Here is a 23,876-nt window from a genome sequence, read left to right on the forward strand (position 1 = left end):
GAAGTATTTCCTCTGAACAAAATAAGACTTCCTGTTGAAGTTTTGTAATTATATTTTCAAAATAAAACTAAATAAAAAAATAAAATTAATAAAAAAATGTTTTGTCTCTAAACCCAAGATGAGATAACTCTTGTTAGAGCTCCCTCCAGAATCACATAATACAGCTTCTTTTTTCTTTTCTTTTTTTTGTTGGCATACAGAGTAGAAATAACCATGACCAGTGTAACAGAATTTGGTGTGTAAAATAAATAAAATTGACCAAAAAAAAGAGGTAAAAAGTGGATTGCCCTTTTAATAGTTAATAGCTGCATTGGTCGTTTATTAAAAAGACAGTCACTAATTTTTAAGGACTTTTACATCTACTGACCTTACTTGATGACTTATTAGAGTCAGATTATTGTGACAATTAACAACTTGTTGACATTTAGAAAGTCAGAAATCGACATTAGTAATGTCATTACGATTTTAGATGTTCACTTGTTCAAAATAGTACACACTAATACACTAGAGTTTATTCAAACAGCACAATGAGAACTTTATCACTTGAAAATGGATTGAAAAGAACTCCCACCTTGAAGATCTATCCCCTCTATTCTACTATTCTCTACATCTTTACTGTTGATGATGGAGTTACAGCTCGCCAGACTCAATGTATAAGTCATAGAGTATCAGCTGTGAAAGTACCCAACTTACTGTTTTCAGTATCATGAATACGACATACATTGGGCGGAAACTGAGTTTAGTAGCTTTTATGCTGACGACAAACGCTCTATAATCTTTTCGAGGTTATTGTTGGTAACTTCACACACGTCACTGAAAGGCCAAGGCAATAATCAAGGCTCCTTTGAGAACAAAACATTACACTTCCGGTTATGACTTTCATACGAAAACACTTCTGGCGATCCTATGCTTTGACAACATTTTTGATCCAAGCAAAGTATTATCGTGATACAAATACTTCTAACATGTTTGGGTGTTAAGTGTTGTGTGTTAACATCGGCAAACACAACAATGAGACGCATCGTTCGATAACACCTCAAGTACAAGTTGCCTGCCTTGTATGTGCTGTTTACAAAAAGTCGTGAAACATAAGGACAATTATTTCCGCTCACAATTTGTCTGGACTTCAGAATAATGGCCTAAAACAAGTAAGATAAGTAAAAGTAAGTTATGTGAAAAACTATTTTGAGTTGATTGAGGAATTTTTTAAAGGTCAACATTTTCGGAGCAACAATAGTAGAATGTAGTAATACAGGTTTGATGAGAGTATTATCAGCAGAAAATACTTGCTGTATCAAAGTATAAAGCGCTTATTATACATAATGACATGTTTTAAAGGATTGTGTCAGTGTTTGTATTACTAGATCATTTTGGTAAAGCATTAACATATAAGCAGCATTTTAATGTTGTAGCTGGTCAAGTTAGAGCTATGACAACTTCATATGCTATTCGGTATTTTGGCCTGTATCAGTGCATCACATATTATAAGATGATAGTATGTGATGTATTTCAAATCTCAATGTGCAAAGTAACTAGTAACACAGTTAAATAATCAGAGTAGAGTGTTTTTTTCTCTATTGGACTCAGTTTGCCAAAAAGAAAATATTTAAGTATCTGAAATTTGTACTTTGGGTAAAATACTTGAGTAAATGGGGGATAGGCTTTGCTTTACTTTCCACCACTAACTCAGTGCACACCACTGCCAAAGCACATGTCAATGCAACTCGTGTAGAATCTTGCCCCCTGGATCCCATTACACCAGCCACATAAATAATTTTATTCTGAAAAACGTGTCAATGACACACCGGAATATGAAATGTTGTGTGTGTTGCTCCAAAGAACTATGTCAAACAAGAGGCAATAGACCTTCCTCCTCTTTGCTACAACCGGATGGTTTCCTCTTATTTTTGCGGAAGTGATGATATTTTCCAAGGAGCAACATTATGTAAATTGTATTGCACAATCGTGCATATTTGACTGAGTGTCATATGGCATTAAGAGTGATCCTCGGTTCAGACAGGACAATGTGTAGCATATTGGGGATCAGTTGAAACAATTCTGAAAGTGTGTAGTTGTTGAGACATATTCTTTCACATAACGACATGTTTGTGTAAAGCCAAAACATAGGAAGGAACATCAGAAGTGTGCCTACTACTTTAATAAACGTCACTTATTATATCTCCTTTCAGAATAATGCAGCTTACTTTACCACAATTAACGAAGTATGTAGCTAATTGCACAAATGGGAAAAGAAAGACAAAGTCTAGCCATCTTAGAGCTGCAGGGTGTGTGAGTGCGTGCGCGCGCATGTCAATCCCTTGCAGCTACTATTGAACCTGTCTTCCTTCAGATCGTTTCGCAGAAAGGGCTGTCTTTATTTGGTCATCACATGAAAACCAAGCGCCGTAGTGTCAGCGAATAGTTTCTGTGTACCCTGGGTGCACTCATGGGTTAATATTCCACTGCTTTTTGTTTGATATTGTCCATCTTTGCCTTCAGTTTTGTCTCTATAGTCTTCAGGGGTTGTCTTTCACAGTAGCCCACGCCCGTGCATAGGATGAAGTAAATGTTGATTATGTAATCAGCTCTGGGGTCAGACACAGGCCCATCCCTACATTATATTTGCTAAAACAAATAGAATAATGCTCCGAGAAACAGCGCGTCGCCTCATCTATAGCATTCTTTAACAGATAACGCATGTACAGAATATTTTCCTCGCATTCCTGCCTCTCGGGCAAGCAAGCATGCGCATGAGACGCTCAGCTTTGGCCTAATTTGGATATGGTAATGAGGGGCTTCAGACACCCAATGAAGAGTGAGTATACGTACACGTGACCCTAAAGGACCGCTTGGAAGGCGGGGTCAAGCACGGAGCTTAGGTTAAAACCAGTGGAGAAGGCACAGCGCATTCAGTGTAGGGAGAAGCAGGGACACACTATGAGGGGGAACTTTGTTACTATGAAACTTAGGAATATTTGCAAAATATAGTAAAAATTATCAAAATCCCTCGTGAATCAATAACCTGCCCCTAGGGTTTGAGGTTTTTAGTTTAGTTTGCCCGGAAAGGGCTTCTACACTCACTATTCTTACACTTTTTTGAAAGAATGTGTGAGACAGACAGTTAGCCAGCTAGCTAGCTAGCTGAGAGGTGATACAGGCGGCAGGAGAACAAAAGATTTTTTTTGCGTTTTGGCCGGTTGTACTGACACCAAGTCCATGCAGAACGTGTCATTACCATCACAATGCCCGTTTTACTTTTTCTGATAGACACGTCCGCTTCAATGAACCAGCGCACCCATCTGGGCACTACCTATCTGGACATAGCAAAAGGCGCTGTTGAGACTTTTATGAAGGTACTGTAACCACGGGACACATTAATATTGGGAGATCCAGAGCGGGATTGCGGTTCAGATCATCATTGTACTGTTGCAAGCTCGCCTGTCAAACATGATCTCTCGATAACCGTAAATAATTCTCTACTATTTCCACAGCTCAGAGGCAGAGATCCGGCGAGCCGAGGGGACCGGTATATGTTGGTAAATTTTGAAGACGTTCCGTACGGGATAAAGGTAGAGTTTGTTTTCGGGTCATGTCCAGCTTTACATTGCGCAGATTGACTGTCCCTCCATCGCTCCACCACGTTGTGAGCACTACATCAATTGTGTAGAGAAAATCTTCAGGAGAAGCTTTCATACCCCTTTTAAAACATGGCCGACATTTTGTTTCAGTGTGAGCAGCAAGGAACTCTGGGTGTTATTTATACAGCGAGGTGATATCTGGGGGGGAGGAGGAGGAGGAGGAGGAGGAGAAGGGGTGACAGACTAGCTTACTTTACTTGTTTAGACCAAATTGCCACTTTTAGTCACGGCGCACATTGCGACTTTGCCACTTTGTCGCTGACGATCCAGGCTGGTCGCAGCAGCCCGGTGGAAGCAGATCAGGGTCTTGGCTGCAGTGCTGTCAAATTGTTGGCTTGATAGAGAGGAAGCGACCTATATATGTTTATCAGTTAAGACTCCCCATAAAACAAGCAAGTTAACTATTGACTTCTGTAAAAGTTGCCTGATGGTCACAACAGCTGCAGAGTTCTCCATGTTTAGACATGTTGTTAACCATCTGTATTGTTTGTTTTTGTCTGACAGGCTGGATGGAAAGAGAGCCACGCCACATTCATGACAGAGCTGAGGAACCTCCAAGCAACCGGACTCACAACTATTGGCCAGTCCTTGAGGACCGCTTTTGATTTACTCAATCTCAATAGATTAGTGACTGGGATAGACAACTATGGACAGGTATGTAGCACTGATGAGGCAGAGAAGAAATCAGGGTTATTAAGTGTTATGACAAGGTGCTGTGTGCCCCCACAGACCCCCTTCACCCACCCCATACTTCCCTTCCCCTATCCCCAGTCTTACAAGCATCAACCACCTGCATACTGTGACCCCACACACTTTCAGTCATGTGCTCATGATGCAGACATAACAGCAACAAAGAGGGGAAAAAAAGACAAGAACAACTTAATGTTTTCACCTCAGTGCCTTCTATTGATTTCACCATTGATCTAGTGACTTTGTGTGACATACTGCCACTGCCACTCTAAATCACTGATCACTTCATGCTAATATTTTACAATGTATAGAGATTAGAGCTGTAAATTAACGTTGAAACATTAAACCCCTAGAAGTAGGTGATGTCTTTAAAATTTGAGAATCTCTTACAGCCTTAGAGGGATAAATAGTTAATGAAGTCTGTGCAGATATTCACCCAAGTTGGTATTTTATTAGGTACACCTACCTAAAACTAATGTACTCGTATACAATAGATCTGCTGCCTTTGGGAGGGTTATAATGTTCAGTTTGGTTGAAACTGTTTTACAGAAGTGTTATTTCTCCTTTATGTTGAAGCTGCCGCTACTGCAGAATTTTGTTATCCGAGAGCTGTTTTGAGTATTGAGTCAGCCTTCATTGGCATAAATGGGTTGGACAAAATATATGGAACACCTCTCAGTAGGAGTACAGCTTCTGAAATGATCGCAAAGGTGAATCTGACCTCTCTGAAACAGCCTTCAATAAAAACTGGACATCACAGCCTTCTTTAAGGTATGATTTAGTGCTGCGCTCTTGTTTTAGACTGCATCATTTTGTAGGTAGACCTAAAAGAAATGATAACTGGGTGTAGTTTACTGCTCGCCAGAGGACCTTTAAACTCTCTATGGTACTTTGAGTTGAAATTCTGCAGCCGTCTGTGCCTTGGTAAGCAGATTCTCAAGCTTTTTATGAGAAGACTTTTTTTTATATTTTACTGAAATGTCTGTTGTGTTGCAGAGATTTATGTAGATTTGTAAAGTTCTGCAACTGTTTTTTTTTTTTTTTTTTAAATTCAAGTCAACAGCAAAAGGGAATAATCTCACAAGGAGGTTATTTAAATATTCTGTTAGCAAAAATCATGCATGTGAGGATATTCAAGAAAAGGTTTTATGATGTCAGACTCATAGATGTTATTCGCATTGCGTTGCACAACTCCGTTTTAATTTGTGAATTTGAAACAAGTCTGTCCTCCAGCTGAACAGCAGAGCCAGCCTAATTCACAGCTGGAAGCCTGCATTCACATAAAATTAACTGGGACTGAATATGCCAAACGGATAGTCAGTGAGCCCGCAAAGTTTGTTACTAATTCGATATTACTGGCCCAGCTCCAAAAAGTGCCGCCTAATGACCTCACCAGTTCATGTCTGTGGTCAAATTTCCAGTGCAGGGAGGTACTTTTTGAAACCAGAGTGGCTCTATCCTGATTTATTCTCATTAGAAAGAAAAAAAACAAACAGAAAACAGCTCGCGGCCAATGTATCGCATCACCCTGTAAGATTTTCCTGTCTTCTGTCCAGTGTCTGGCAATGAGATGCAGTTTTCGGCCCGGGTAACAGATATTATTATTATAAATTTTAAAGTCTTGTCCATACCCACTTTGACTGCTGGCTGAGTCTTTATACTTGTGGTTAACACAGAATCTGGACGTCCGTTGCTCAGTGTGGAGGTAAGTCGGGAGGGTGGGAACTATAGTGAATGATTAACTAGTGTTTCCTGGAAGATGGAAGATGCCTACCATGCAGGGTAATGCATACACACAGCATACATAATGCATGTTAGACACTGGGAGTTTGACTATCAAATGCCATCCACGCTGGCAGAAGCAATATGGACAGACACATTCCTGTGAACACCAACAGCACATGCTGAGGTCAAGGTTACTGTGTCCTGCGCCAGTTACCGATGACCTCTAATGACTGGTTGACTGGATTTTCAAATTTAATGACCAGTTCTGTCGTCTGTGCCTTTTCAGAAGGAAGATCAGTCTCAGGATAAAAGGCAGACTCCCCTCTATACCCAGTCTGATTTTGACATCATAACCAGTGTTGTAATTAGTTTATTCTGTCCATTATGTCCTTTCAGAAACAGTGGTATGACCATTGTTAAAGGGCTGCAACTAACAACTATTATTGGTTACTGTCATTATCTGCAAAATTGTCATTTAGTCTGTATAATATTATAATAATGGAACATGTAAATCAGTTTCCTATGTTTTCATATTAATGCTTTTGTGCAACGAACACTCCAAAATCCAGAGTCACGTCAAACTGAAAAAAAGCAGCAGATCCTCACATTTGAGAAGTTGGAAATGCACCTTTGCTTGATAAATTACATAAGTGATCAATGAAAGGGATTTTCTCTTGAACCATGTTCAGTCTATTCACTGATTGATTAATTGTTTTAGTTCTACAGCGGTGCGTCACCTCCTCTGAGCTGTTCTCCGTGGTCATATTTTATTTTGTTACTCTTCTTTTCCTTTAAGTGAAGGTTAACCACTTTTCAAGAGTTATATTTACACTAATATTGATAGTGGGAAACCCAAGAACCTGTCTTATCAGTCCCCATGGCCATTTGATTAAAGCAGGATATGGGCTGTGCATGTTAGCGCTAAACCAAATTTCCTCTGAACTTGGACAGAGTCACCTGAAAGCTTTTCAGGTGCAGCTCTTTGAGGTTTCATCAGCGCTCTGATGACTGCACACACTTTGGTTTCTGTCTCCATTTGCTTCAGCATCTGTAAATCAAAGCCAAACCAAAGTAATGCAGCTTGAGCTCAGCTGGCTTTGTGTTTGAAGCGTCTCGTATGATAACTCGATCTTATACGCTTTTTCCCCCAATTTGATTCATAAAGAGAAGTCGGCTTTGATTTTTCACCCTTGTGTTTGTGATGTGTAAGACGTTCAGTGGAGCAGAGAGGTAGAGAGGGAGGAGACGAAGGGGAGTAAGGCTGTGGAGGAGTTAATATTGCCCTGGAGTGCTTCTCTCTACAGTAACAAAGAACCCTCCAGGTTGCCATGCGTCTGAGATGACTCTCCCCTGGGAGATGGAGAAGAGTATGGAGGTAGTGAGGGAGCCAGCCAGCGGGTAATCCTGACACTGATCACAGTTTCATGAAGACAGCAATGAAGGAAAGGATGACAGCAAGGAAATGATATGTCCAGTGATGTGTGGTCGTAAGTTAACGTGTCAGCGGTGGTGATGAACAGGGCTCTAATGGATCGCAGTCTGGCATTGTGTCAGCACACCAGAGATCCTGCCGTTTCAGATGGATTTGGCTGTGTCTGACCACATGGACGACCTGCCTGTGAAGGCGGTACAGATGTTTGGGGCTGCAATTGCTCATTATTTTTATCACTGATTTAGGTCTTGATTCATTTTGTATTTCATCATTTGGTCGTAACCTCGCTCATTTTGTATGTCAGTAAGTCTGAAGGCGTTCATTTTGTTATCACATGTGACAAAGAACAGCAGACTCCACACAACTCCACAGTGTTTGTGCATTTTTTTCGACACTTGACGTAATTGAGTATCAAAATAGTTGGTTGATTATTTTTCCGTTGATTGATTGGTTGACCTGTTGTTTCAGCTCCACATGTGATAGCACACCGACCTGTCAGACTGGAGTGGACATGATTACAGGAGCAGAGCTGCCTGTCAGTATGGACTGATGTGATGTCCAAAAACCTAATCTGAATAGCTGTATTTCTTTTTTCTTTTTCTTTTTTTTTTTTTTGTAAGCCTTGCATAGCAACAGTAAAAGCTAAGGGGGCTGATGTGACACGGATGAAATCATCACTCGTCTGGCAAGTTAGCCTCATCGCCAACTCATTAGCATGCTAAAGAAGAGTTTCATATCATAAAGGGATTTTGGGTGAGGGCAAAAAAAAAAATTGCCAGGTTGTCATGGATACCTACAGTACAGTGGATCTTGGTGGTATCCTGCTCTGTTTACTTAGGGCTGTTTGTGAAAGTGGACAGATCCATCATTCAGCAGAAGCCACAGCCTACAGGTAGAGTCCAAACTGAGTGGGTCCACGTCCATTAATAATTGCGCCTCTGTCAGAACAGGATGGCCTTTATGAAGTCTCTGTACGAGTCTGCAGTGAGGTCCACTGTGCAGACTGTTTGCTGACAGGACTTGGGCTGCGTTGAGGTTTTACACCGTTAACTCACCAAGTCATTTTGTAGCCTCGGTGAAGATCCCACAGGGCTGATGCATAGTGATGAATGCAGGGCTGCTCCAGTTTCATTCTATCAGTGTTGAGTGCTGGTGTCATGAAATATTGTGGGATCTAGCAGAAAAGAGGTTTCACAAAGATCCTCAGGTAATGTACTCTGCCACTGGAGGATGGAGTGAACGTACACTGCAGATACAGACTGATAGTGGTCTCAGATGTCTAGATACAGTCACTCTGAGCTAAAGACTGTCCTCTTACTCTTTATTTTTTTATTATTCCTTTGAGTTAAGGTTCTCTCTTTCACATGCCCACTCACTTAAAATAGATCCCCTGTAAGTTATCTATATAATGATACGTTATATGTGCTCATTTATGCCACAGACTTTCAAGTGCTATAAATATATAGCTGCTAAATTTCAGTATGAATTTTGCTGTTAGCTTCTGTAAATGCTCTTAGCTCTTTTTGCTTTGACACATTGCTTCTGTCTGCTCTAGTGGTTTAGTATTAAATTTATTAAATTTAATCACGAATATGTCTCTCTCTCTCTCTCTCTCTCTCTCTCTCTCTCTCTCTCTTATTGCAGGGAAGGAATCCCTTTTTTCTTGAGCCTGCCATCATCATTGCCATCAGTGATGGCAACAAGTTGACCAGCAGCGGCGGAGTCCAAGACGAGGTCAGCCAAAATGTCCAATCAGAAGGGCTTCCTGCTTGGTTGGACGACAACTCAGCAGCCTGTCTGATCGCACAACCATACAGACATGTTCCCTTTAGCACAAGCATCTATTACTTCTTCAAACTCTGCCTTACTATCATAAAAGCCCAGTAAACCAGCAAATATCTACATTTCAGGACACACACACTTTTACTTTTTACTTTAATGACTCAAACAGTCATTTTTATTTTTGATGATTCTGCCTGCGTTAGTGTGTGTGTGTTTAATGGCCCATTATAAGCTGTCATCTGTCATCCATGTTGAGTATTGGTGCTGCTACTCCCTGTGAGATGGAGAGGACTGTTAAGCCGTATAGTCAGTTTTGTAGCCTGAGAAGCAAAACTCATGGAGGTCAAACACATACAATGAAATCCTTGATTCTGCAGCCAGTCTAATTTATGGCTTCTGTGATAATTCCAGGCTTGTGCTTGTTCAAACTGGGCACAAATTACTAAGTGATGTTTGGTGGGGAGGTTTGACTTTAATTGCAGCTCTTCTGACAGTTATTTAAAAGTCTGCGCTGCCTAAGAAATGTCTCAAAAGAAAATTTATGAGAATCAGAATCTGTATTTGTGAAGCGGCCTAATGGGGAGAAGCCTGTTTCTGTGAAAGGACAAGGCATCAACACTGTAAAATCTTTTCAAAGCACTTCAGTTAACAGTGACGGTCTGCTGAAATTACGATTACATTTACAAGCAATTAAATGTTTTGTGGAGTTAATTATTGTTTAATTACCCACCTTTGACCTGCTTTTGTATACATGACACAACCCAGACGAGGAGTGGGCAATATAGATTAAATCTTCTGTCATGCTGTAAAATTTTACATTGTAATAGCAGTATGTCCTAGAAGTAGTGCATTGTCAATTTAATTTCATTTGAATGGTCTTTAGATAAGATAACCCATAGGGAATATCTGTTTTTGTATAATGCCATGAATCATAAATCGTATCAGCATTCCCATAAAACATCCTAGTAACTGAACTTAGTCTTAAACAGTCAGTGATATTACAGGGAGAGCTACCAAGGTACAAACAGTAAAACTAAATCTCTACCAACTCGGGTCTGTCATCTCTCGTATATAAATATCATCATATCAACCCAAAGCAACACTCAGCCGTCGCCTCTACTTATGATCCGTGGTTCACTCTGTTCCCCTCCACCGTCCAGCTCCATCTGCCTCTGACCACCCCGCTGCCAGGTAGTGAGCTGACCAAGGAGCCCTTCCGCTGGGACCAACGTCTGTTCGCTCTGGTGCTGCGCATCCCCGGCAACGCTTCAGTGGAGCCTGAACCCCTCGGTGGCGTCCCGCCTGACGATTCTCCAATCACCCCCATGTGTGAGGTCACTGGAGGTAGGTGGTCTGAGTACAAGCTGGCATTTGGTTACTGTATAATGTATGTTTGTAGAGTGCGTCGCTTAAAGGGGCACCCCACCGATTTTACACATAAACATCCATTTACTCGTCATGGGGAGTCCTTCTCAGCCTGTGAATACAATTCAGGTAAATTCAAGTGTGAAAATATCCAAGGTATCTTGAGAGAGAGTTTAGACTTCACATATTTGACAGAAAACCTGCGTTATAAACTGGGGGAATGGAGTTAAAAAGACAATAATGAGGAAGGTTTAATGAAGCATGCTATGATGTTGCATTATGGGAATTGTAGGAGTGTTTTTGGTGCTTGACCATTCCTTATTTAAACTGTCTCTTACAAGTCAAACTGGTAAATCACTTCAGTGTTTTTTGAATAGTCAAGTTAGTAAAAAGCTAAAAGCATTATGGATTTGTTCTCAGCTTCCTTTGATTTAATTACTTATTGGCTCCAAACACAGAAGGACATTTTGATAATTTTATAATTGCAGCAGTTAAACTGCCCCTGCCTGTATAGGAACCAGATCCAGTATGAAGGCCATACATTTTCAAAAAACACTACAAAATAGTCCAGAAATTAAGAACCCAATTCACATAATATACATTACTAGATTAGAGGCCTTTGTGTCTGCAGCTTTTATAGATTATTAATCAAGTCTATGTAGTTATAACCTGCAAGAGAAATAAAAGTCAGTCAGGCTGCTGTCATTCTTACCTTCTTACAGACAGCTGGCTAACCTGAAGACATCACCGTTAAACAAGTATTCAAATACTTTCATCATCTGGGCACCAGAATATCCATGCTACTAGTTATTGTTACCATAAGTTCTTTTATTTTGTACAGCCACTTGTTAGTAAATGGATGTCATTATAACCTTATTTTGGAGAAACATCATAGACATATTCCTCTCGGGAGGGGCACAAGCCTAATTTGTGCAGCAGAGCCTGGTGGAACATGCTGGGACAAGCTCAAAGTATTTATAACACTAGATCAAAATAGCTATTTGTTAAATGCTTTCCGTAGCTCAGCTGATGAATCATCTCTATCAATACAAAGAAAGAGGAGAATAATGGGGGTGTTTTTATGATAGAGAGAAAGCTTGCCTTGACAGCCGTTTTTCACTCCAGCGAGGGACAGCCCAGAGCTCTGTCTCAGCACCGGCTTGCTCAACGTTCAGAGGTACCTGTGTTTACAGGTTTGCCAGTGGGAGCTGAACAACCCAGTACAAACACGGTGTGTTCTTGTTTTAAGCGCTCAGCGAGTCTGCTGGAGCTGTTGTGGAGGGGTTAAGTGCTTTGCTCAAGTGCACTTCAGGAGTAATTATTGATTAAGGTTAGAAAGCCCAGATTTTCCCACCTGGTTTTAGGATTGGTACTGATTTTCTCCCCACTCACAGGCCCGTCAAGATACTTTCAGGCCAATGATTTTGATCCGGCTTTAGAATAAGCCAAACCCTGACTGTCTACCTACCAGTGTTAAAGAACATCCACTTATGGAAGCAGACTTTTATCCCTCCTGTCTCCGGTTCTCATGCTGCCCGGTTGTGGAAGCAGCTGGCGGGAAGAACACACTAGAATGATGCTGATGGCAGGTTAAGATTAACACACACACACACACAGACAGACAGAGCAGAGCACACCACACCAAAGCTCTGTGTAGCAGTCAGTGGTGCTGAATGCAGAACATGACACAGCTCCATTGTCACTGACAGTCTACAGTACATGCTGCCTGCCTGTCCATTACTGCTGATGGCAGACCTGACACAAAGCCACGGCCTATTGAAATGAGCGAGTGAATGGGTGCATAACAAGGTCATTAGAGGTGAAGTTGGAGGTGGTAAATGGCCAGAAGGCTGAATTAGGCTAATCAGTTGTAGCTTTGTGAAACCGTGTGTCTGATTCATGTGACCATTGCTGCCCTGACGGATGCTGTGACAAATAAACTTCACAGTTGAATTTCATGCAAATGTGCCTGTTTGAATGATTGTAACTTCTAGTAAGTGCAAAGACTGATACAGCACCATAAAGATGAGTCCAGTGTCAAGCAGAGAGCACTTGAAATTGCACTGTACCTATTGTCAAACACTGCAGTGTTTTAAATTCAGAGTACTCTAGATCAGTTAGTATCATGTGCTTATACCAGGAGTATTTTCAGGATAAATTCATGGTTATGTTTGGGACTTCTGAAAGTTGCCACCCTTTTGGATCTGATTTTAAGTTGCTTAAATGTATTTATTACACTTTGAGTCAGGCACTGATCAGAAAGTCTTGATTCGATTCATTTTGGGTTGAGGTTCAGATACACCAGACAAATACACAGATAAATGTCAAAGTGATTCTCAGAATTTATGCTTAAAATACAGATTTCCACAAGCGTATTACTTTTTCACAAAAATAGAATCTTTTTGTCTTTGCTGTCATAACTAAATATAGATATTTTACACAGCATGTAGCCCTCACTGCACCAGTTATGACCAGTTACCACAGTCTACACTTTTTATGCAAAGTCCACACATTCAGTGAATAAAAGCACAGATATGAAGATTAATGGCTCCGACTACATGTAATGTGAAAGTGGTCATTCGTGTTGACAAAGCCACAGACTATTATCACACTTCTCTGTACTTCCCCTCAGCTCCATGGAGTCTTCCAGCCCCTTGTAGTTCAACACTTTATTTTTATGGCTCATTTACTGTGTGATTCAGTCTTAACCCCATTCCAGCTGCAGCAGACAGCTGTTTTCAGCCATCAAGCTCTGATAAACCCTCTGCACACAACCTACCCAGGACCAAACGGCACACAAAGCTAGTGACTAGCTGGTGAACATAGTGGGGCCTTCAGCAGAGCAGATGTTTTTCTCAGGTGGTGGTGGAGCTGAAAAGAGGGTGAATACTGGACTTAAATACACCAGGTGACCAGAAATGCGGGTCCAGATGGATGTGTTCTGATGGCAGTGTTAACACCTTTGCACATTTGTTAGAACAACTTCAACTTAGACAGTTTGACCAGTGTTGTTCTTTCGGCTGGTTCCACTGCCCCCTAGTGGCCCCAAAAAATGAATGCATGCAGCTTAAAACCTTTGAAAGCTTAACCAAACTAGATTTGAAAGGATTCTACTTTAAAAAGTGGATTCAGTTTTCATTCATATTCAGTTAAAAGCATCTGAACTCCAGCCCTCAAGCAGTGTTTAATTTATATATATTTACACGTGTGTATGTGTGTTGCAGGACGTTCCTACAGCGTGTTCTCTCAGCGTATGTTGAATCAATGTCTGGAGTCTCTGGTGCAGAAAATCCAGAGCGGAGTGGTGATAAACTTTGAGAAGACCGGGCCCGACCCTCCTCCTTTAGAGGGTAAGAGACACATTTGTTTGCAATTTATTCCTGACTCTTCTTCTGAAAGGCCATTTCAACAACTGCTGCACTGCATCTGGCTGATCAGCAGAGATTCTGTTTGCTGTCTCCCACTCTCTATTCTTTACTGATGTTCACAAGCAGCTGCTGGATTTCACTGTGTAAACCCCCACCCTTGCGTTTTAACTGCCCACACACTGTTAGAGTTTATCAAAATAATTTTGTTGTGTTTCCGTACCGTACACACCCTGCTGATGGTTGTTTCCCCGTGAAGTCAGCTTTCTCTGTGCTGCATGTGTCTGTCCAGATGCTCCAGCTGAGGCGTTAAAGTCCGGTATACAGCCTTGGCATTGTTGTCACAAGCTGATTTACGTTCGGCCTAACCCTAAAACCGGTGTCCCCATCGGGCACTGGCCCATCCCTGAAGCCTTCTGGCCGGACCAGAACTCTCCAACACTGGTAAGAAACACTGGGAAGAATCGATAGAAGTATTTCATTGAAAACATTTGAATGACATGCTGTGATACCCTTTGAGGTGTTTGTTAAGTTTGTTGCATACATATCTTGGACATTATTTAACAGCGTTACTCATGACACAAACTGTCAGCAGAACAATCAGAAAGTTATACAAAGCTTCAAAAAAATGACCTTTATATCTAATTATTTGGAAATATTTGCATCCAAGAGAGTCCACTTACAACAGATGCAGCAATGGAAAATAGAAGGGCATAAAAACTTTGTTTGGTTACATGGACACGCAACATAAAATGTCAGACAGTTCATTCAATAATAACAGAGCAAACAGGAACTAGTGAAGGCAATAAAACAGAATTAGACGGGACCACATATTGGACAATATAACAATAAAAGTACAGCATAGGAAGGCTGCAGCACAAGTGATTAATGTTCCATTTCATCAGGTGTGTAGAATATTCACAACTGACATGAGTGTATAACTGATGGATACAGCATATGTAGTATGTTTCATGTGTGTTGGCATTTTGAATTTACTTAAATCTTCATATCGTAAACAGAGATTAAACAGTAAAACCAAAGGATGAAAAGTTGTACAAAACTTGTTTTCTTAGACTTTTATCTTAAAAAATTGTGACAAAACAGAAATCCATAATGTAATTTCTAACACGTAAACAAAACATCTTATGTTCTATCAAAACTTGCGCTCTTATTTTTATGTAAATGTTTTTTCAGAATGTCAGTGAAATCAGTGTCAACACAAATACAGGATATTACTATTAGACTGTAACTTCCAGTACTACCAGCTATACAATTGGGTGTTGAATATCAGAATGTTTATGTGATTATGAACATGCATTATATCCTCCACCCCCCACTCCCCCACCCAGCCCCCGCGCTCAGCCCACCCCCATGTTCGTTTCTCCTGTCTGGACGCGGAGCCCATGGTGATAGACAAGGTGCCCTTCGACAAGTATGAGCTGGAGCCCTCGCCCCTCACACAGTACATATTGGAGAGGAAATCCCCCCACACCTGCTGGCAGGTACGACACCGTCACAAACAGAACACAAAATAACAAACACTGTGAGAGGGAAGGACCTCAACACCAGAGCTTGAATCCACTGAATTCTGTCACATATGAATAGTGATGAAGTCAGTGCAACATCAGATGTTCCACCACATTTGCTGTGTGTTCATGGAGACAATCTGTGTGAAATCCTTTTATTAAAGTGTTAGCAAGCTACGCTAATGTAGTGTGCAAACATATGAAATGTTCCAGGCTAAAAGTCAGCAACATAGATGTTCTAAAAAATGGATTTTAACATGCTAACTCAAGCTATGCTAACATGCTAATGTTAGCACAACAGGAGCTGAAGGGCTAGCTGAGGGTAAATACATCAGGTCATTTTCCATAAATGGAAATGCTTACTTAATATTACAATAGGAGAAGCTCGGCTATCATAGGCCCTGTCCTACTTTGCCAGATTGAATGTGTGACAGAGGTTAGCTGAGGAGAAAACATTAGCTTAAAAATCACAGAGGGAGTGTTGAGAGTGCAGTCTTCTTTTTAAAGAATGGGTTCATCCTTCTCTTAGATGTATGCGCCAACCACTGATAGTGATGTTAATGCACTGACATGGCTCAGGTACAGATCCTGATCATGGTGATATTCCACTGAACCTGTAGGTCATTGACCCAGTTAACAAAAACAAACTTAACCAAAATTTCTGCATGTCACATGTCCTCGGTTGGTTGGAGAGTTCTAATAATGTCACCACACGTTCACTGATTGTCTCTCTGTCTTTTAGGTGTTTGTGTGTAACAGTGCCAAGTACAGTGATCTGGGCCAGCCATTTGGCTACTTAAAGGCCAGCACAGCCCTGAACTGTGTCAACCTGTTTGTGATGCCCTACAACTACCCTGTGCTTTTGCCACTTCTGGGTAAGACTGATGGTCCATGTCACATGTGGTCTTTTTTTTTGTATGTGCTCCTGTGACATCATTACTCCTGGTTTATACATTTATGTATTTATTTATTTTGAAGAGGAGGCAGTCTTTTGTACTGTGGTTCTGCATCATGTTATGCTCTTTGTGTTCTGCATTTCCTCCACATTCCTCCTGTAAATACACATGGTCATCTGTGTTATTGTAGGAAGAGAATCGCTGTGTGTTAAGATAATGAATTCATTATTGTTTTGGACAGGCTTGAGAAGATGGACTTAATCACTGAAAAGTGTGAAATAGCACTGTTGTATAACTTGGGAATTTATCACAGGAGTCTTTGGTATGTTTGTTTTATAACGTACATGTTGCAGATGGACGGCCTTTTTCAATCCATGCTTCTTTTTTTTCTTTCTTAATGCAGACGACTTGATCAAAGTGCACAAGTTCAAGCCTACCATCAAATGGCGGCAGTCCTTCGAGAACTACCTAAAGACCATGCCTCCATATTATATCGGGGTCAGTGGATTTTTCAGCCTTTTTTTTTCTCCATTTGATTGACATGCAAAGATCACAAGTGATGCTGCACCGGTCTTATTGCTGTGTCCTTTCCACAGTCCCTGAGAAAGGCTCTGAGAATCATGGGAGCACCAAACCTGCTGGCTGATAACTTGGAGTATGGCCTGAGTTACAGTGTGGTCTCCTACCTGAAGAAGCTCAGCCAACAGGTTAGAAGCTGGGCTGTTGATCCCTGGCATCAAAAAATGATACCCTACCCCTAGTGTGCATGTTATTTGTATTGTCTTTTAAGTCAAGTAAGAGATTGTACAGAACTTCATTCAAAATGCGCCCAGTCAAATTTCTACTTTGCTCACTTTTCCAGTCAAAAATCGAGTATGACCGCATGATTGCCTCGATTGGTAAGAAGCCGCCACCAGAGTCCGGCATCAAGGTGCGTTGGCGAGGGGGAGGTATATCTCTGGCCCAGCGCAGGGACTTCATCCAGCAGCTGCAGAGTCTCACAGGAGAGGCTCCGACTCTGCCCATGGAGCTCAACCCCAAAGAGTTCCAGGGCTTTCACCTGGCTCTGCTCAACAAGGTCAGTTTTGATTGCTATTAACAGTTCCACAACCAAGTTTTCTGAGGATACACGGCTGTCATAAACAGTAGTTATTCAATCGTGATTGCAGTGTCTGTACTGAGCTTCATTTCCTTATGTTCCACTTAAGCGCAGTTCCTTGTTCAAATCTCACGTTTACTCCTTCACTTTCTGCTCAGGCTTTCACTGCCTTCCTGGTTTTCCATCCAACAATCCTCCCGAGGCCTTTATTGAGATGCTTTATGTAGTTTTTCTGGGTGCTTGAGGGTTTTGGCATTTGAAAAATGGCCATCTCTCTCAGACTGTAACCCCTGTATATCCACTCTGTTATGGCCAAAATAAGGCAGTATTTCACCAGAAAACAACCATCTTTCCTGACATGAAGGAAGGCCATATTTAACAACACTCCCTCACCTTACACTCCCCTCTGTGTTGTGTCCTCACCAGGGCCTGAAGCCACAGAGCTTTAGGAATCCCTACGACATCCCTCGCAGCCACCTGTTAGACCAGCTCAGCCGAATGAGGAGGAACCTGCTTAACACCAGCGTCTGTAACCTCAGAGGGCAGGACTCAGGTAAGTCACTGTGCAACTCTCTCCCCCACGCCCACTGTTGGGTTTGGTCATAAATCCTGTCTGTTATTCCTTTGACCGCACCCATAACTGATGCCATGGTGAACACTTCAACTGCTGACTAAAGATCAGTAATAAGGAAGATTTTCAGCTGCCATTAAGTTACTCTTTTGGAGCACAAAGTGTATTTAATGTGTGTAAAATTCTCCCCCCATGAGTGCTGTCATGATAGCATGATAGACTTTGATACCAATACAAAGTTTAGTATCACAGGACTCAGTACCTACTAGATCAGAAATCATCATCCTATCTTTGGCTTAGGTGAATGGTGTGTTTGGTAATGGTATTTTGACCATGAGACCCACAGAGGGTCAAATGTTATGTATTAAAGACCTGCCCTGCACAGTGCCTATGGATTGTTCCAAAAGGACAAACCATGACTCTACAATCAGGCCATTTCCATTTAAACACTACTCCATCAACATAATCACAGTTTTAAGGCAGGGCCATTATGTTCACTATGGGCAGTGTTGTGTTTGCTCAATTTATGGTGGGGGTGTTCTTTTTTGGCCATTATGTCTGACACGAATAGAGCCCCACTGTATTGTAGAACTGACATAGCTAGTAGCCCTATGCTATTAAGCTAATTATCCATTTTAAAAGAGAGCAAAATGAGACCCCCAAATAATTGTAGGTGAATATGTTTGTTGTTTCGGAACTCACATTTTCCAGTGTGCTTGTCATGCTAGTTACCACACAGGGCAGGCTTTACATTGACACTTTATGCTACTGATTCTCTATGTGTTTCGTAATATTCAGTAGCACATCACCAACCTAGCAGCAGGCTAGCCAGCTAGCTTATTTGCTAACGTGATTGTTTTGGGACCCCCTGGAGAGGTCTTGGTGTCTGTCAGTGAGATGCTTAGTGAGGATTGAAGTGTTTCCTCCCTTGCATGACACTGTTTTATAGCTGTTTTGATTACAGGTTTTATTATGTCGTGGGTTCACCATCAACAAGAGCTCCGTAGGCAAAGTATTCCCACAGCAGACTCTGGCAGCCCGTTTGGTTTACCAGTACAGGGCGTGGAGGTGTTATTTCTGAAGATGACACACTGTGCATGTCAGTAGCAGACATGTTGAGGCAGAGGCATTGCTTCTCCTGCTCAGCTGAGGCTCACACTGTATCAACAGGGATGAATTCACAGGTGCATGTCCCCTGACCACAAACCATACAAGTGCCTGACTTGAAAACTTCTCTAATACTACCACCAAGTGGAGGTTCAGACAAATTACACATTTCATCCTGTTTCACTTACATCAGGCACAAATTTGACTTACAACTATACCAAACTTTGGCAAATTCTGATGATTGTGGTATTCTGTGTAACACTACTCTCCATGTTGGTGAATTTCCCTGTCACCTGTCCAGACCAGCTCCACAGCGTGCCAATAGCCCAGATGGGCAACTACCAAGACTTCCTCAAAGCTGCTCCTCAACCTCTTCGAGACGCAGACCCTGAGCAGCCAAAACGTCTTCACACATTCGGCAACCCCTTCAAACTAGACAAGAAGGTCAGTCCCACCGACTCATATTAACCCTCCCCCTCATCCCCTTTCACGCACGACAGGCAGAAGCAAGTGATTGAGAAACATGTAAATGACCATCTCCCTCCCTCCTCTCTCAGGGCATGATGATTGACGAGGCAGATGAGTTTGTGACCGGCCCTCAGAACAAGGGGAAGAGACCAGGAGACAGCAACAACATGCCGGGCGGTGGACCCAAGAGACGTCGCTGCATGTCGCCTCTGCTGCGTCTGGGCAGGGCCTACACCCCTCCAGTCACGCCCCCTGCCAGCCCTCGACCAACAGCAGGTGCGATTTGTATTGAGAGTATGACATGCATAATAACACATCTTACTAGCTGAAATGATGACTTTTATGATTCAATCACCACATTTTTGACTGCTTGTAACTTTCCATGACTTTGGAATTGAGGCCATTTGTGCTGACACAGTTCTTCTGAATCACTCAGTGTTAGGCTCTTCACTGGTATCAGCAGTGACACACAGTACACCAGCCTGCAGTGTGAAAATCTGACTCTCCACTGTCCCTTAAGCTCCTTCCTCTTTCCTCTCCGTTTTGTTGGCACATTGATCCATTTCTCAGTGCAATAATGTGAAACCACTGGCAGGAATGTGGATTGCATCACACCTCCACATTTATGTACACACAGCAAACAAACTCTGCAACCTCTCCTAAAAACATTGCTTCATAGTGCTGCTAGTGGGCAAAAACTCCTGATCACCTTTAAGAGCACTTTAATATTGGTCCTTGATAAAGTGGGAGGACTCATGAGAGACAGAATGAATAAAGAAAGGATTCATAATTGGGTCAGCAGACACAGAGACGTCTTGACATTTGTCTCTAAAAATTGCTGTACAAACACTTTTATTAGTATTAGTAGTTGATGTAACTCCATGAAGTCACGAACATGGGAAACTTTCACATATTCCCACCTTCCATCCTACATAATGTGATAAATGTTTTGTTTTTTGTTTTTTGTTTTCTACAGACATGGACATGAATGACGGAGCCCCTGAACCGGACCTGATCATCAACCACCTGGATCAGAACCACTATGGCTCAGACAGCTGCTCCGACTCGGAGGTGGATCATCCCTCGAGGCCTGCCGACTACCAGGAGAACCACACATCTGCAGACCCCCAGGACCTTCGGCACAGGGACGAGGATGAAAACGGGCAACACCAGGCAGGCGAGCTGCCACCGGGGTGCGAGGGAGGAGCGGAGATGGTGCTGGTGGAGGACCAGCCGCCTCGCTACCTGTCTCCTGCAGCTCTGAAGAAGCACATTCACACCGAGACGACGAAGGTCAACAACGAGCTGAGGGCGCTCATCACCAAGGAGATCAGAAAACCTGGCAGACGTATGTAGTCAAACACAGTCTATGGGTGGGGTGGGCAAAATACAAGAAACAGCCTCCACTATCTAGAAAACTAGTAACTAAAACTAATGTTTTATGTGAGTTCTGGTACATGTGTATATACTGTATCCATGCTTTAAACCATGAATTATGAAAAATAATGCATAACAAATAAACATCATTTAAGGATGGAAACTAAGGCAGCTGACAAATTGTGACTGAAATCTGTAGTGAGTGGTGCATTGTACAGTACGACATAGAGTAAAGAGGTGGAAAAAATGATATAATGAAGGCACTGCTTCTACATAATTACCTCAAAAAATTCTGTAATTTCTTTCTGAGACAAAACTAATACCAACTAGGTTTAAGTTAACAGACTTACTAAAAAAATAAAAAACTACTTTGTTAAACAAAAATCAATTCAAAGAAATAATCAAGAGATAAATCCACATTAGAAACAATCATCATTGCCGTGAACGGATAGCCTTGATAATCAGACATTTTCTGTGAAGGGATGTTAATGGTTATTAGTTGTTAGCATTCTACTGCAGTATAGAGAACTGCACTGGGGACTTCAGATGTCCTAGAAGCACAGCAGTAATCAAGTCATTAATCCTCATTGCTCTTTCTGTTTCAGACTACGAGAAGATCTTCCTCCTCCTGAAGCAGATCCAGGGCACACTGGACACCCGACTCATCTTTCTCCAAAACATCATCAAAGAGGCGGCCAGGTACAGAGCCGAGCCCTCTTAGAGCAATTTTATGTCCTTGGCTGTGCTGTGATCACCAGCAAACTATCGGCATCTGTTCCTGACAGGAAGAAAATCTGATTATGAAAACACCTGAAATGTTGCTTTTACTTGACTTCATTGTAACAGAATACAAACCGTAACATTGGCTCTTGTCGTTTGTTCAATGCAAAGGTTCAAGAAGCGCGTTCTCATCGAGCAGCTGGAAAACTTCCTGGAAGAGATCCACAACAGATCCAATAACATGAACCACGTGGACACGCTCTGAGACCGGCTCATTCCCAAACCGAACTCACTGACAATGAACCCAACAACCCTCCACATCCTGCTAAACCACCCCTCCTGTACTGGGGCCCCTGTGGAGACGAGACAAGACTGCATCCAGCCCTCAAACGATCACCTCTTCAGCGGACTCTTCATTATCTCAACATTGTTGATGGTCGTCTTGGTTTGCACACAGAGAGCGTTTTTCAGTTGTCTGAAAGGGCAAGTGAGGAGGCATTTTATTGCTAAAGGTGAAGTATTTTCCTCCACAAGGAGAACATTTGAGCATTCCCCTTGATTATTCTCCTCCCCTGATTGGATGCTCTTCTTTTTAAATGACAAACGAGCAAAGAGGATGGAGTAAACAAGGTAGTGCAGGACTTTTCTTGAGAGGAACACATGGCAGCCTGCGCCTGGATGTTGTGTTCAGTTATGTTTAATTTGTCATGATGTGACGGACCGACAGTGTAGGGAGGGTTCAGGTTGTGTGTGCGTGTGTGTGTGTGCGTGTGTGTGTGCGCGTTTTCAGCCAACTCAGGGTCAAACAGGATCCAGTGGAGATGCTCATGAAACACTTTTTCTTCCCTCATTGCCTTTTCATTCGTTCACTTTTCCCTTCTTGTGAGGTGTTCGACTTTTTCTTGGCGTTTTGTCGTGTGGGAGGATGAGAGTCTGTCGTGTTTGACTGTTGAAATTTACTTTCTACACTCCACTAACTGAAGCACTCCACTGTTGTGCTCTTAAATGGGTATGACTTGGCTCAAGCATTGAATCTGTCAACATGTGGGTCACGTCAAACCTTGAATTTGTCGACTTGAGGTTCACCTACCAGACTGACAATTAATATTAATGATATAGTAACTTAAGAATGAATAATATTTGTTTTCCCTCGAGGGGGAACTGATCCACAGATTTCATTATGCCTTGAGATGGCACACTTAAAAAGCCTGTGTCTTTAGCAATTCAGTTTTTCCAGAGACACCGACACAAAGTAAAATCCTTTTGAATGATGCAGCGTCATTGGTTACAAATGTTGAAATACAGGGACAAAAAGCTCAGGAACTAACACTAATGCATCATACTCAGCAATAACATTGGAGCTACTTTTACCCATTTTTATCTTTATTTTAGCCTGAAACAGCTGATATGCAACACAAACCGTTGTCCCCTGGATTGCTGATGAACTGAGGGCTCGGATGCCAGCTTGTCCCAACGTGCTGGTCGCTGCCAAATAACTTATCCCGCCTCCCCAAACTCCTCCTCGCCATGAATCTCAAACCAACTTCTTGTCACTTAACCGTGAATGCACTTGTGTAAATTTGAGAATGTTTATTTAATATAATTTAAAAGAAAAGCTACCTTTGTAGTAGAAGTTTATTTTCCAACAAGCTTCTTTTTTATTTTATTTTCTGTATTCTTTTTTTTTTTTTTTTTTTGTCAGGCCTGTTTTCTATTATCTATATCTATTTTCTCAAATATACACAAATAATCCGACTTAAGGTCTAGAAGTCAAGAGTTGATTTCTGATTCAGAGGGCAGCCCTCTTCTGTTCCCTCCCTCCTTGGACAGGGACCAAAATCTGCCATACTTGTCTTTGTTTGTGAAGAGGCCGCTACCAAAAGAGTATTTTGAATACACTGTAAAGATGTAAATAACCCTAGAGTACTATTTAAAGAGAATGTTCAGTGGAAAACGGCCTTTTTGTAAGTATTTCCATGAATAAAGTTTCTATTTTACACTGTGAAGGGCCATGTAAATAAAGTGTTCTGTAAAGATGTGACTCTACGTGTTTTTGTCCATGATTGCTGGTCATTTTAGTAACTGTGTGTCAGACAGAAAAGAGACTTTTTTTAT

At 41.7% G+C, this 23,876-nt stretch overlaps 1 protein-coding gene across 1 annotated transcript; it reads left to right on the forward strand.

Moving 5' to 3' along the window:
• The first annotated feature begins 2,911 nt into the window (after nt 1-2,911).
• ints6 (integrator complex subunit 6) lies at nt 2,912-23,801 on the forward strand. Its single transcript, XM_076747381.1, has 18 exons — nt 2,912-3,353; nt 3,492-3,569; nt 4,143-4,292; nt 9,130-9,219; nt 10,428-10,611; nt 13,857-13,982; nt 14,290-14,441; nt 15,347-15,499; nt 16,266-16,398; nt 16,823-16,917; nt 17,016-17,126; nt 17,282-17,497; nt 17,945-18,071; nt 19,498-19,640; nt 19,754-19,940; nt 20,641-21,012; nt 21,647-21,740; nt 21,933-23,801. Exons 1-18 carry the CDS (start codon nt 3,243-3,245, stop codon nt 22,024-22,026), a joined length of 2,616 nt encoding a protein of 871 aa, XP_076603496.1. The 5' UTR covers nt 2,912-3,242; the 3' UTR covers nt 22,027-23,801.
• The last annotated feature ends 75 nt before the right edge of the window (nt 23,802-23,876 follow it).

The sequence above is a fragment of the Chaetodon auriga genome, chromosome 13 (genome assembly GCF_051107435.1).
Source record: "Chaetodon auriga isolate fChaAug3 chromosome 13, fChaAug3.hap1, whole genome shotgun sequence".
Taxonomy (NCBI): domain Eukaryota; kingdom Metazoa; phylum Chordata; class Actinopteri; order Chaetodontiformes; family Chaetodontidae; genus Chaetodon; species Chaetodon auriga.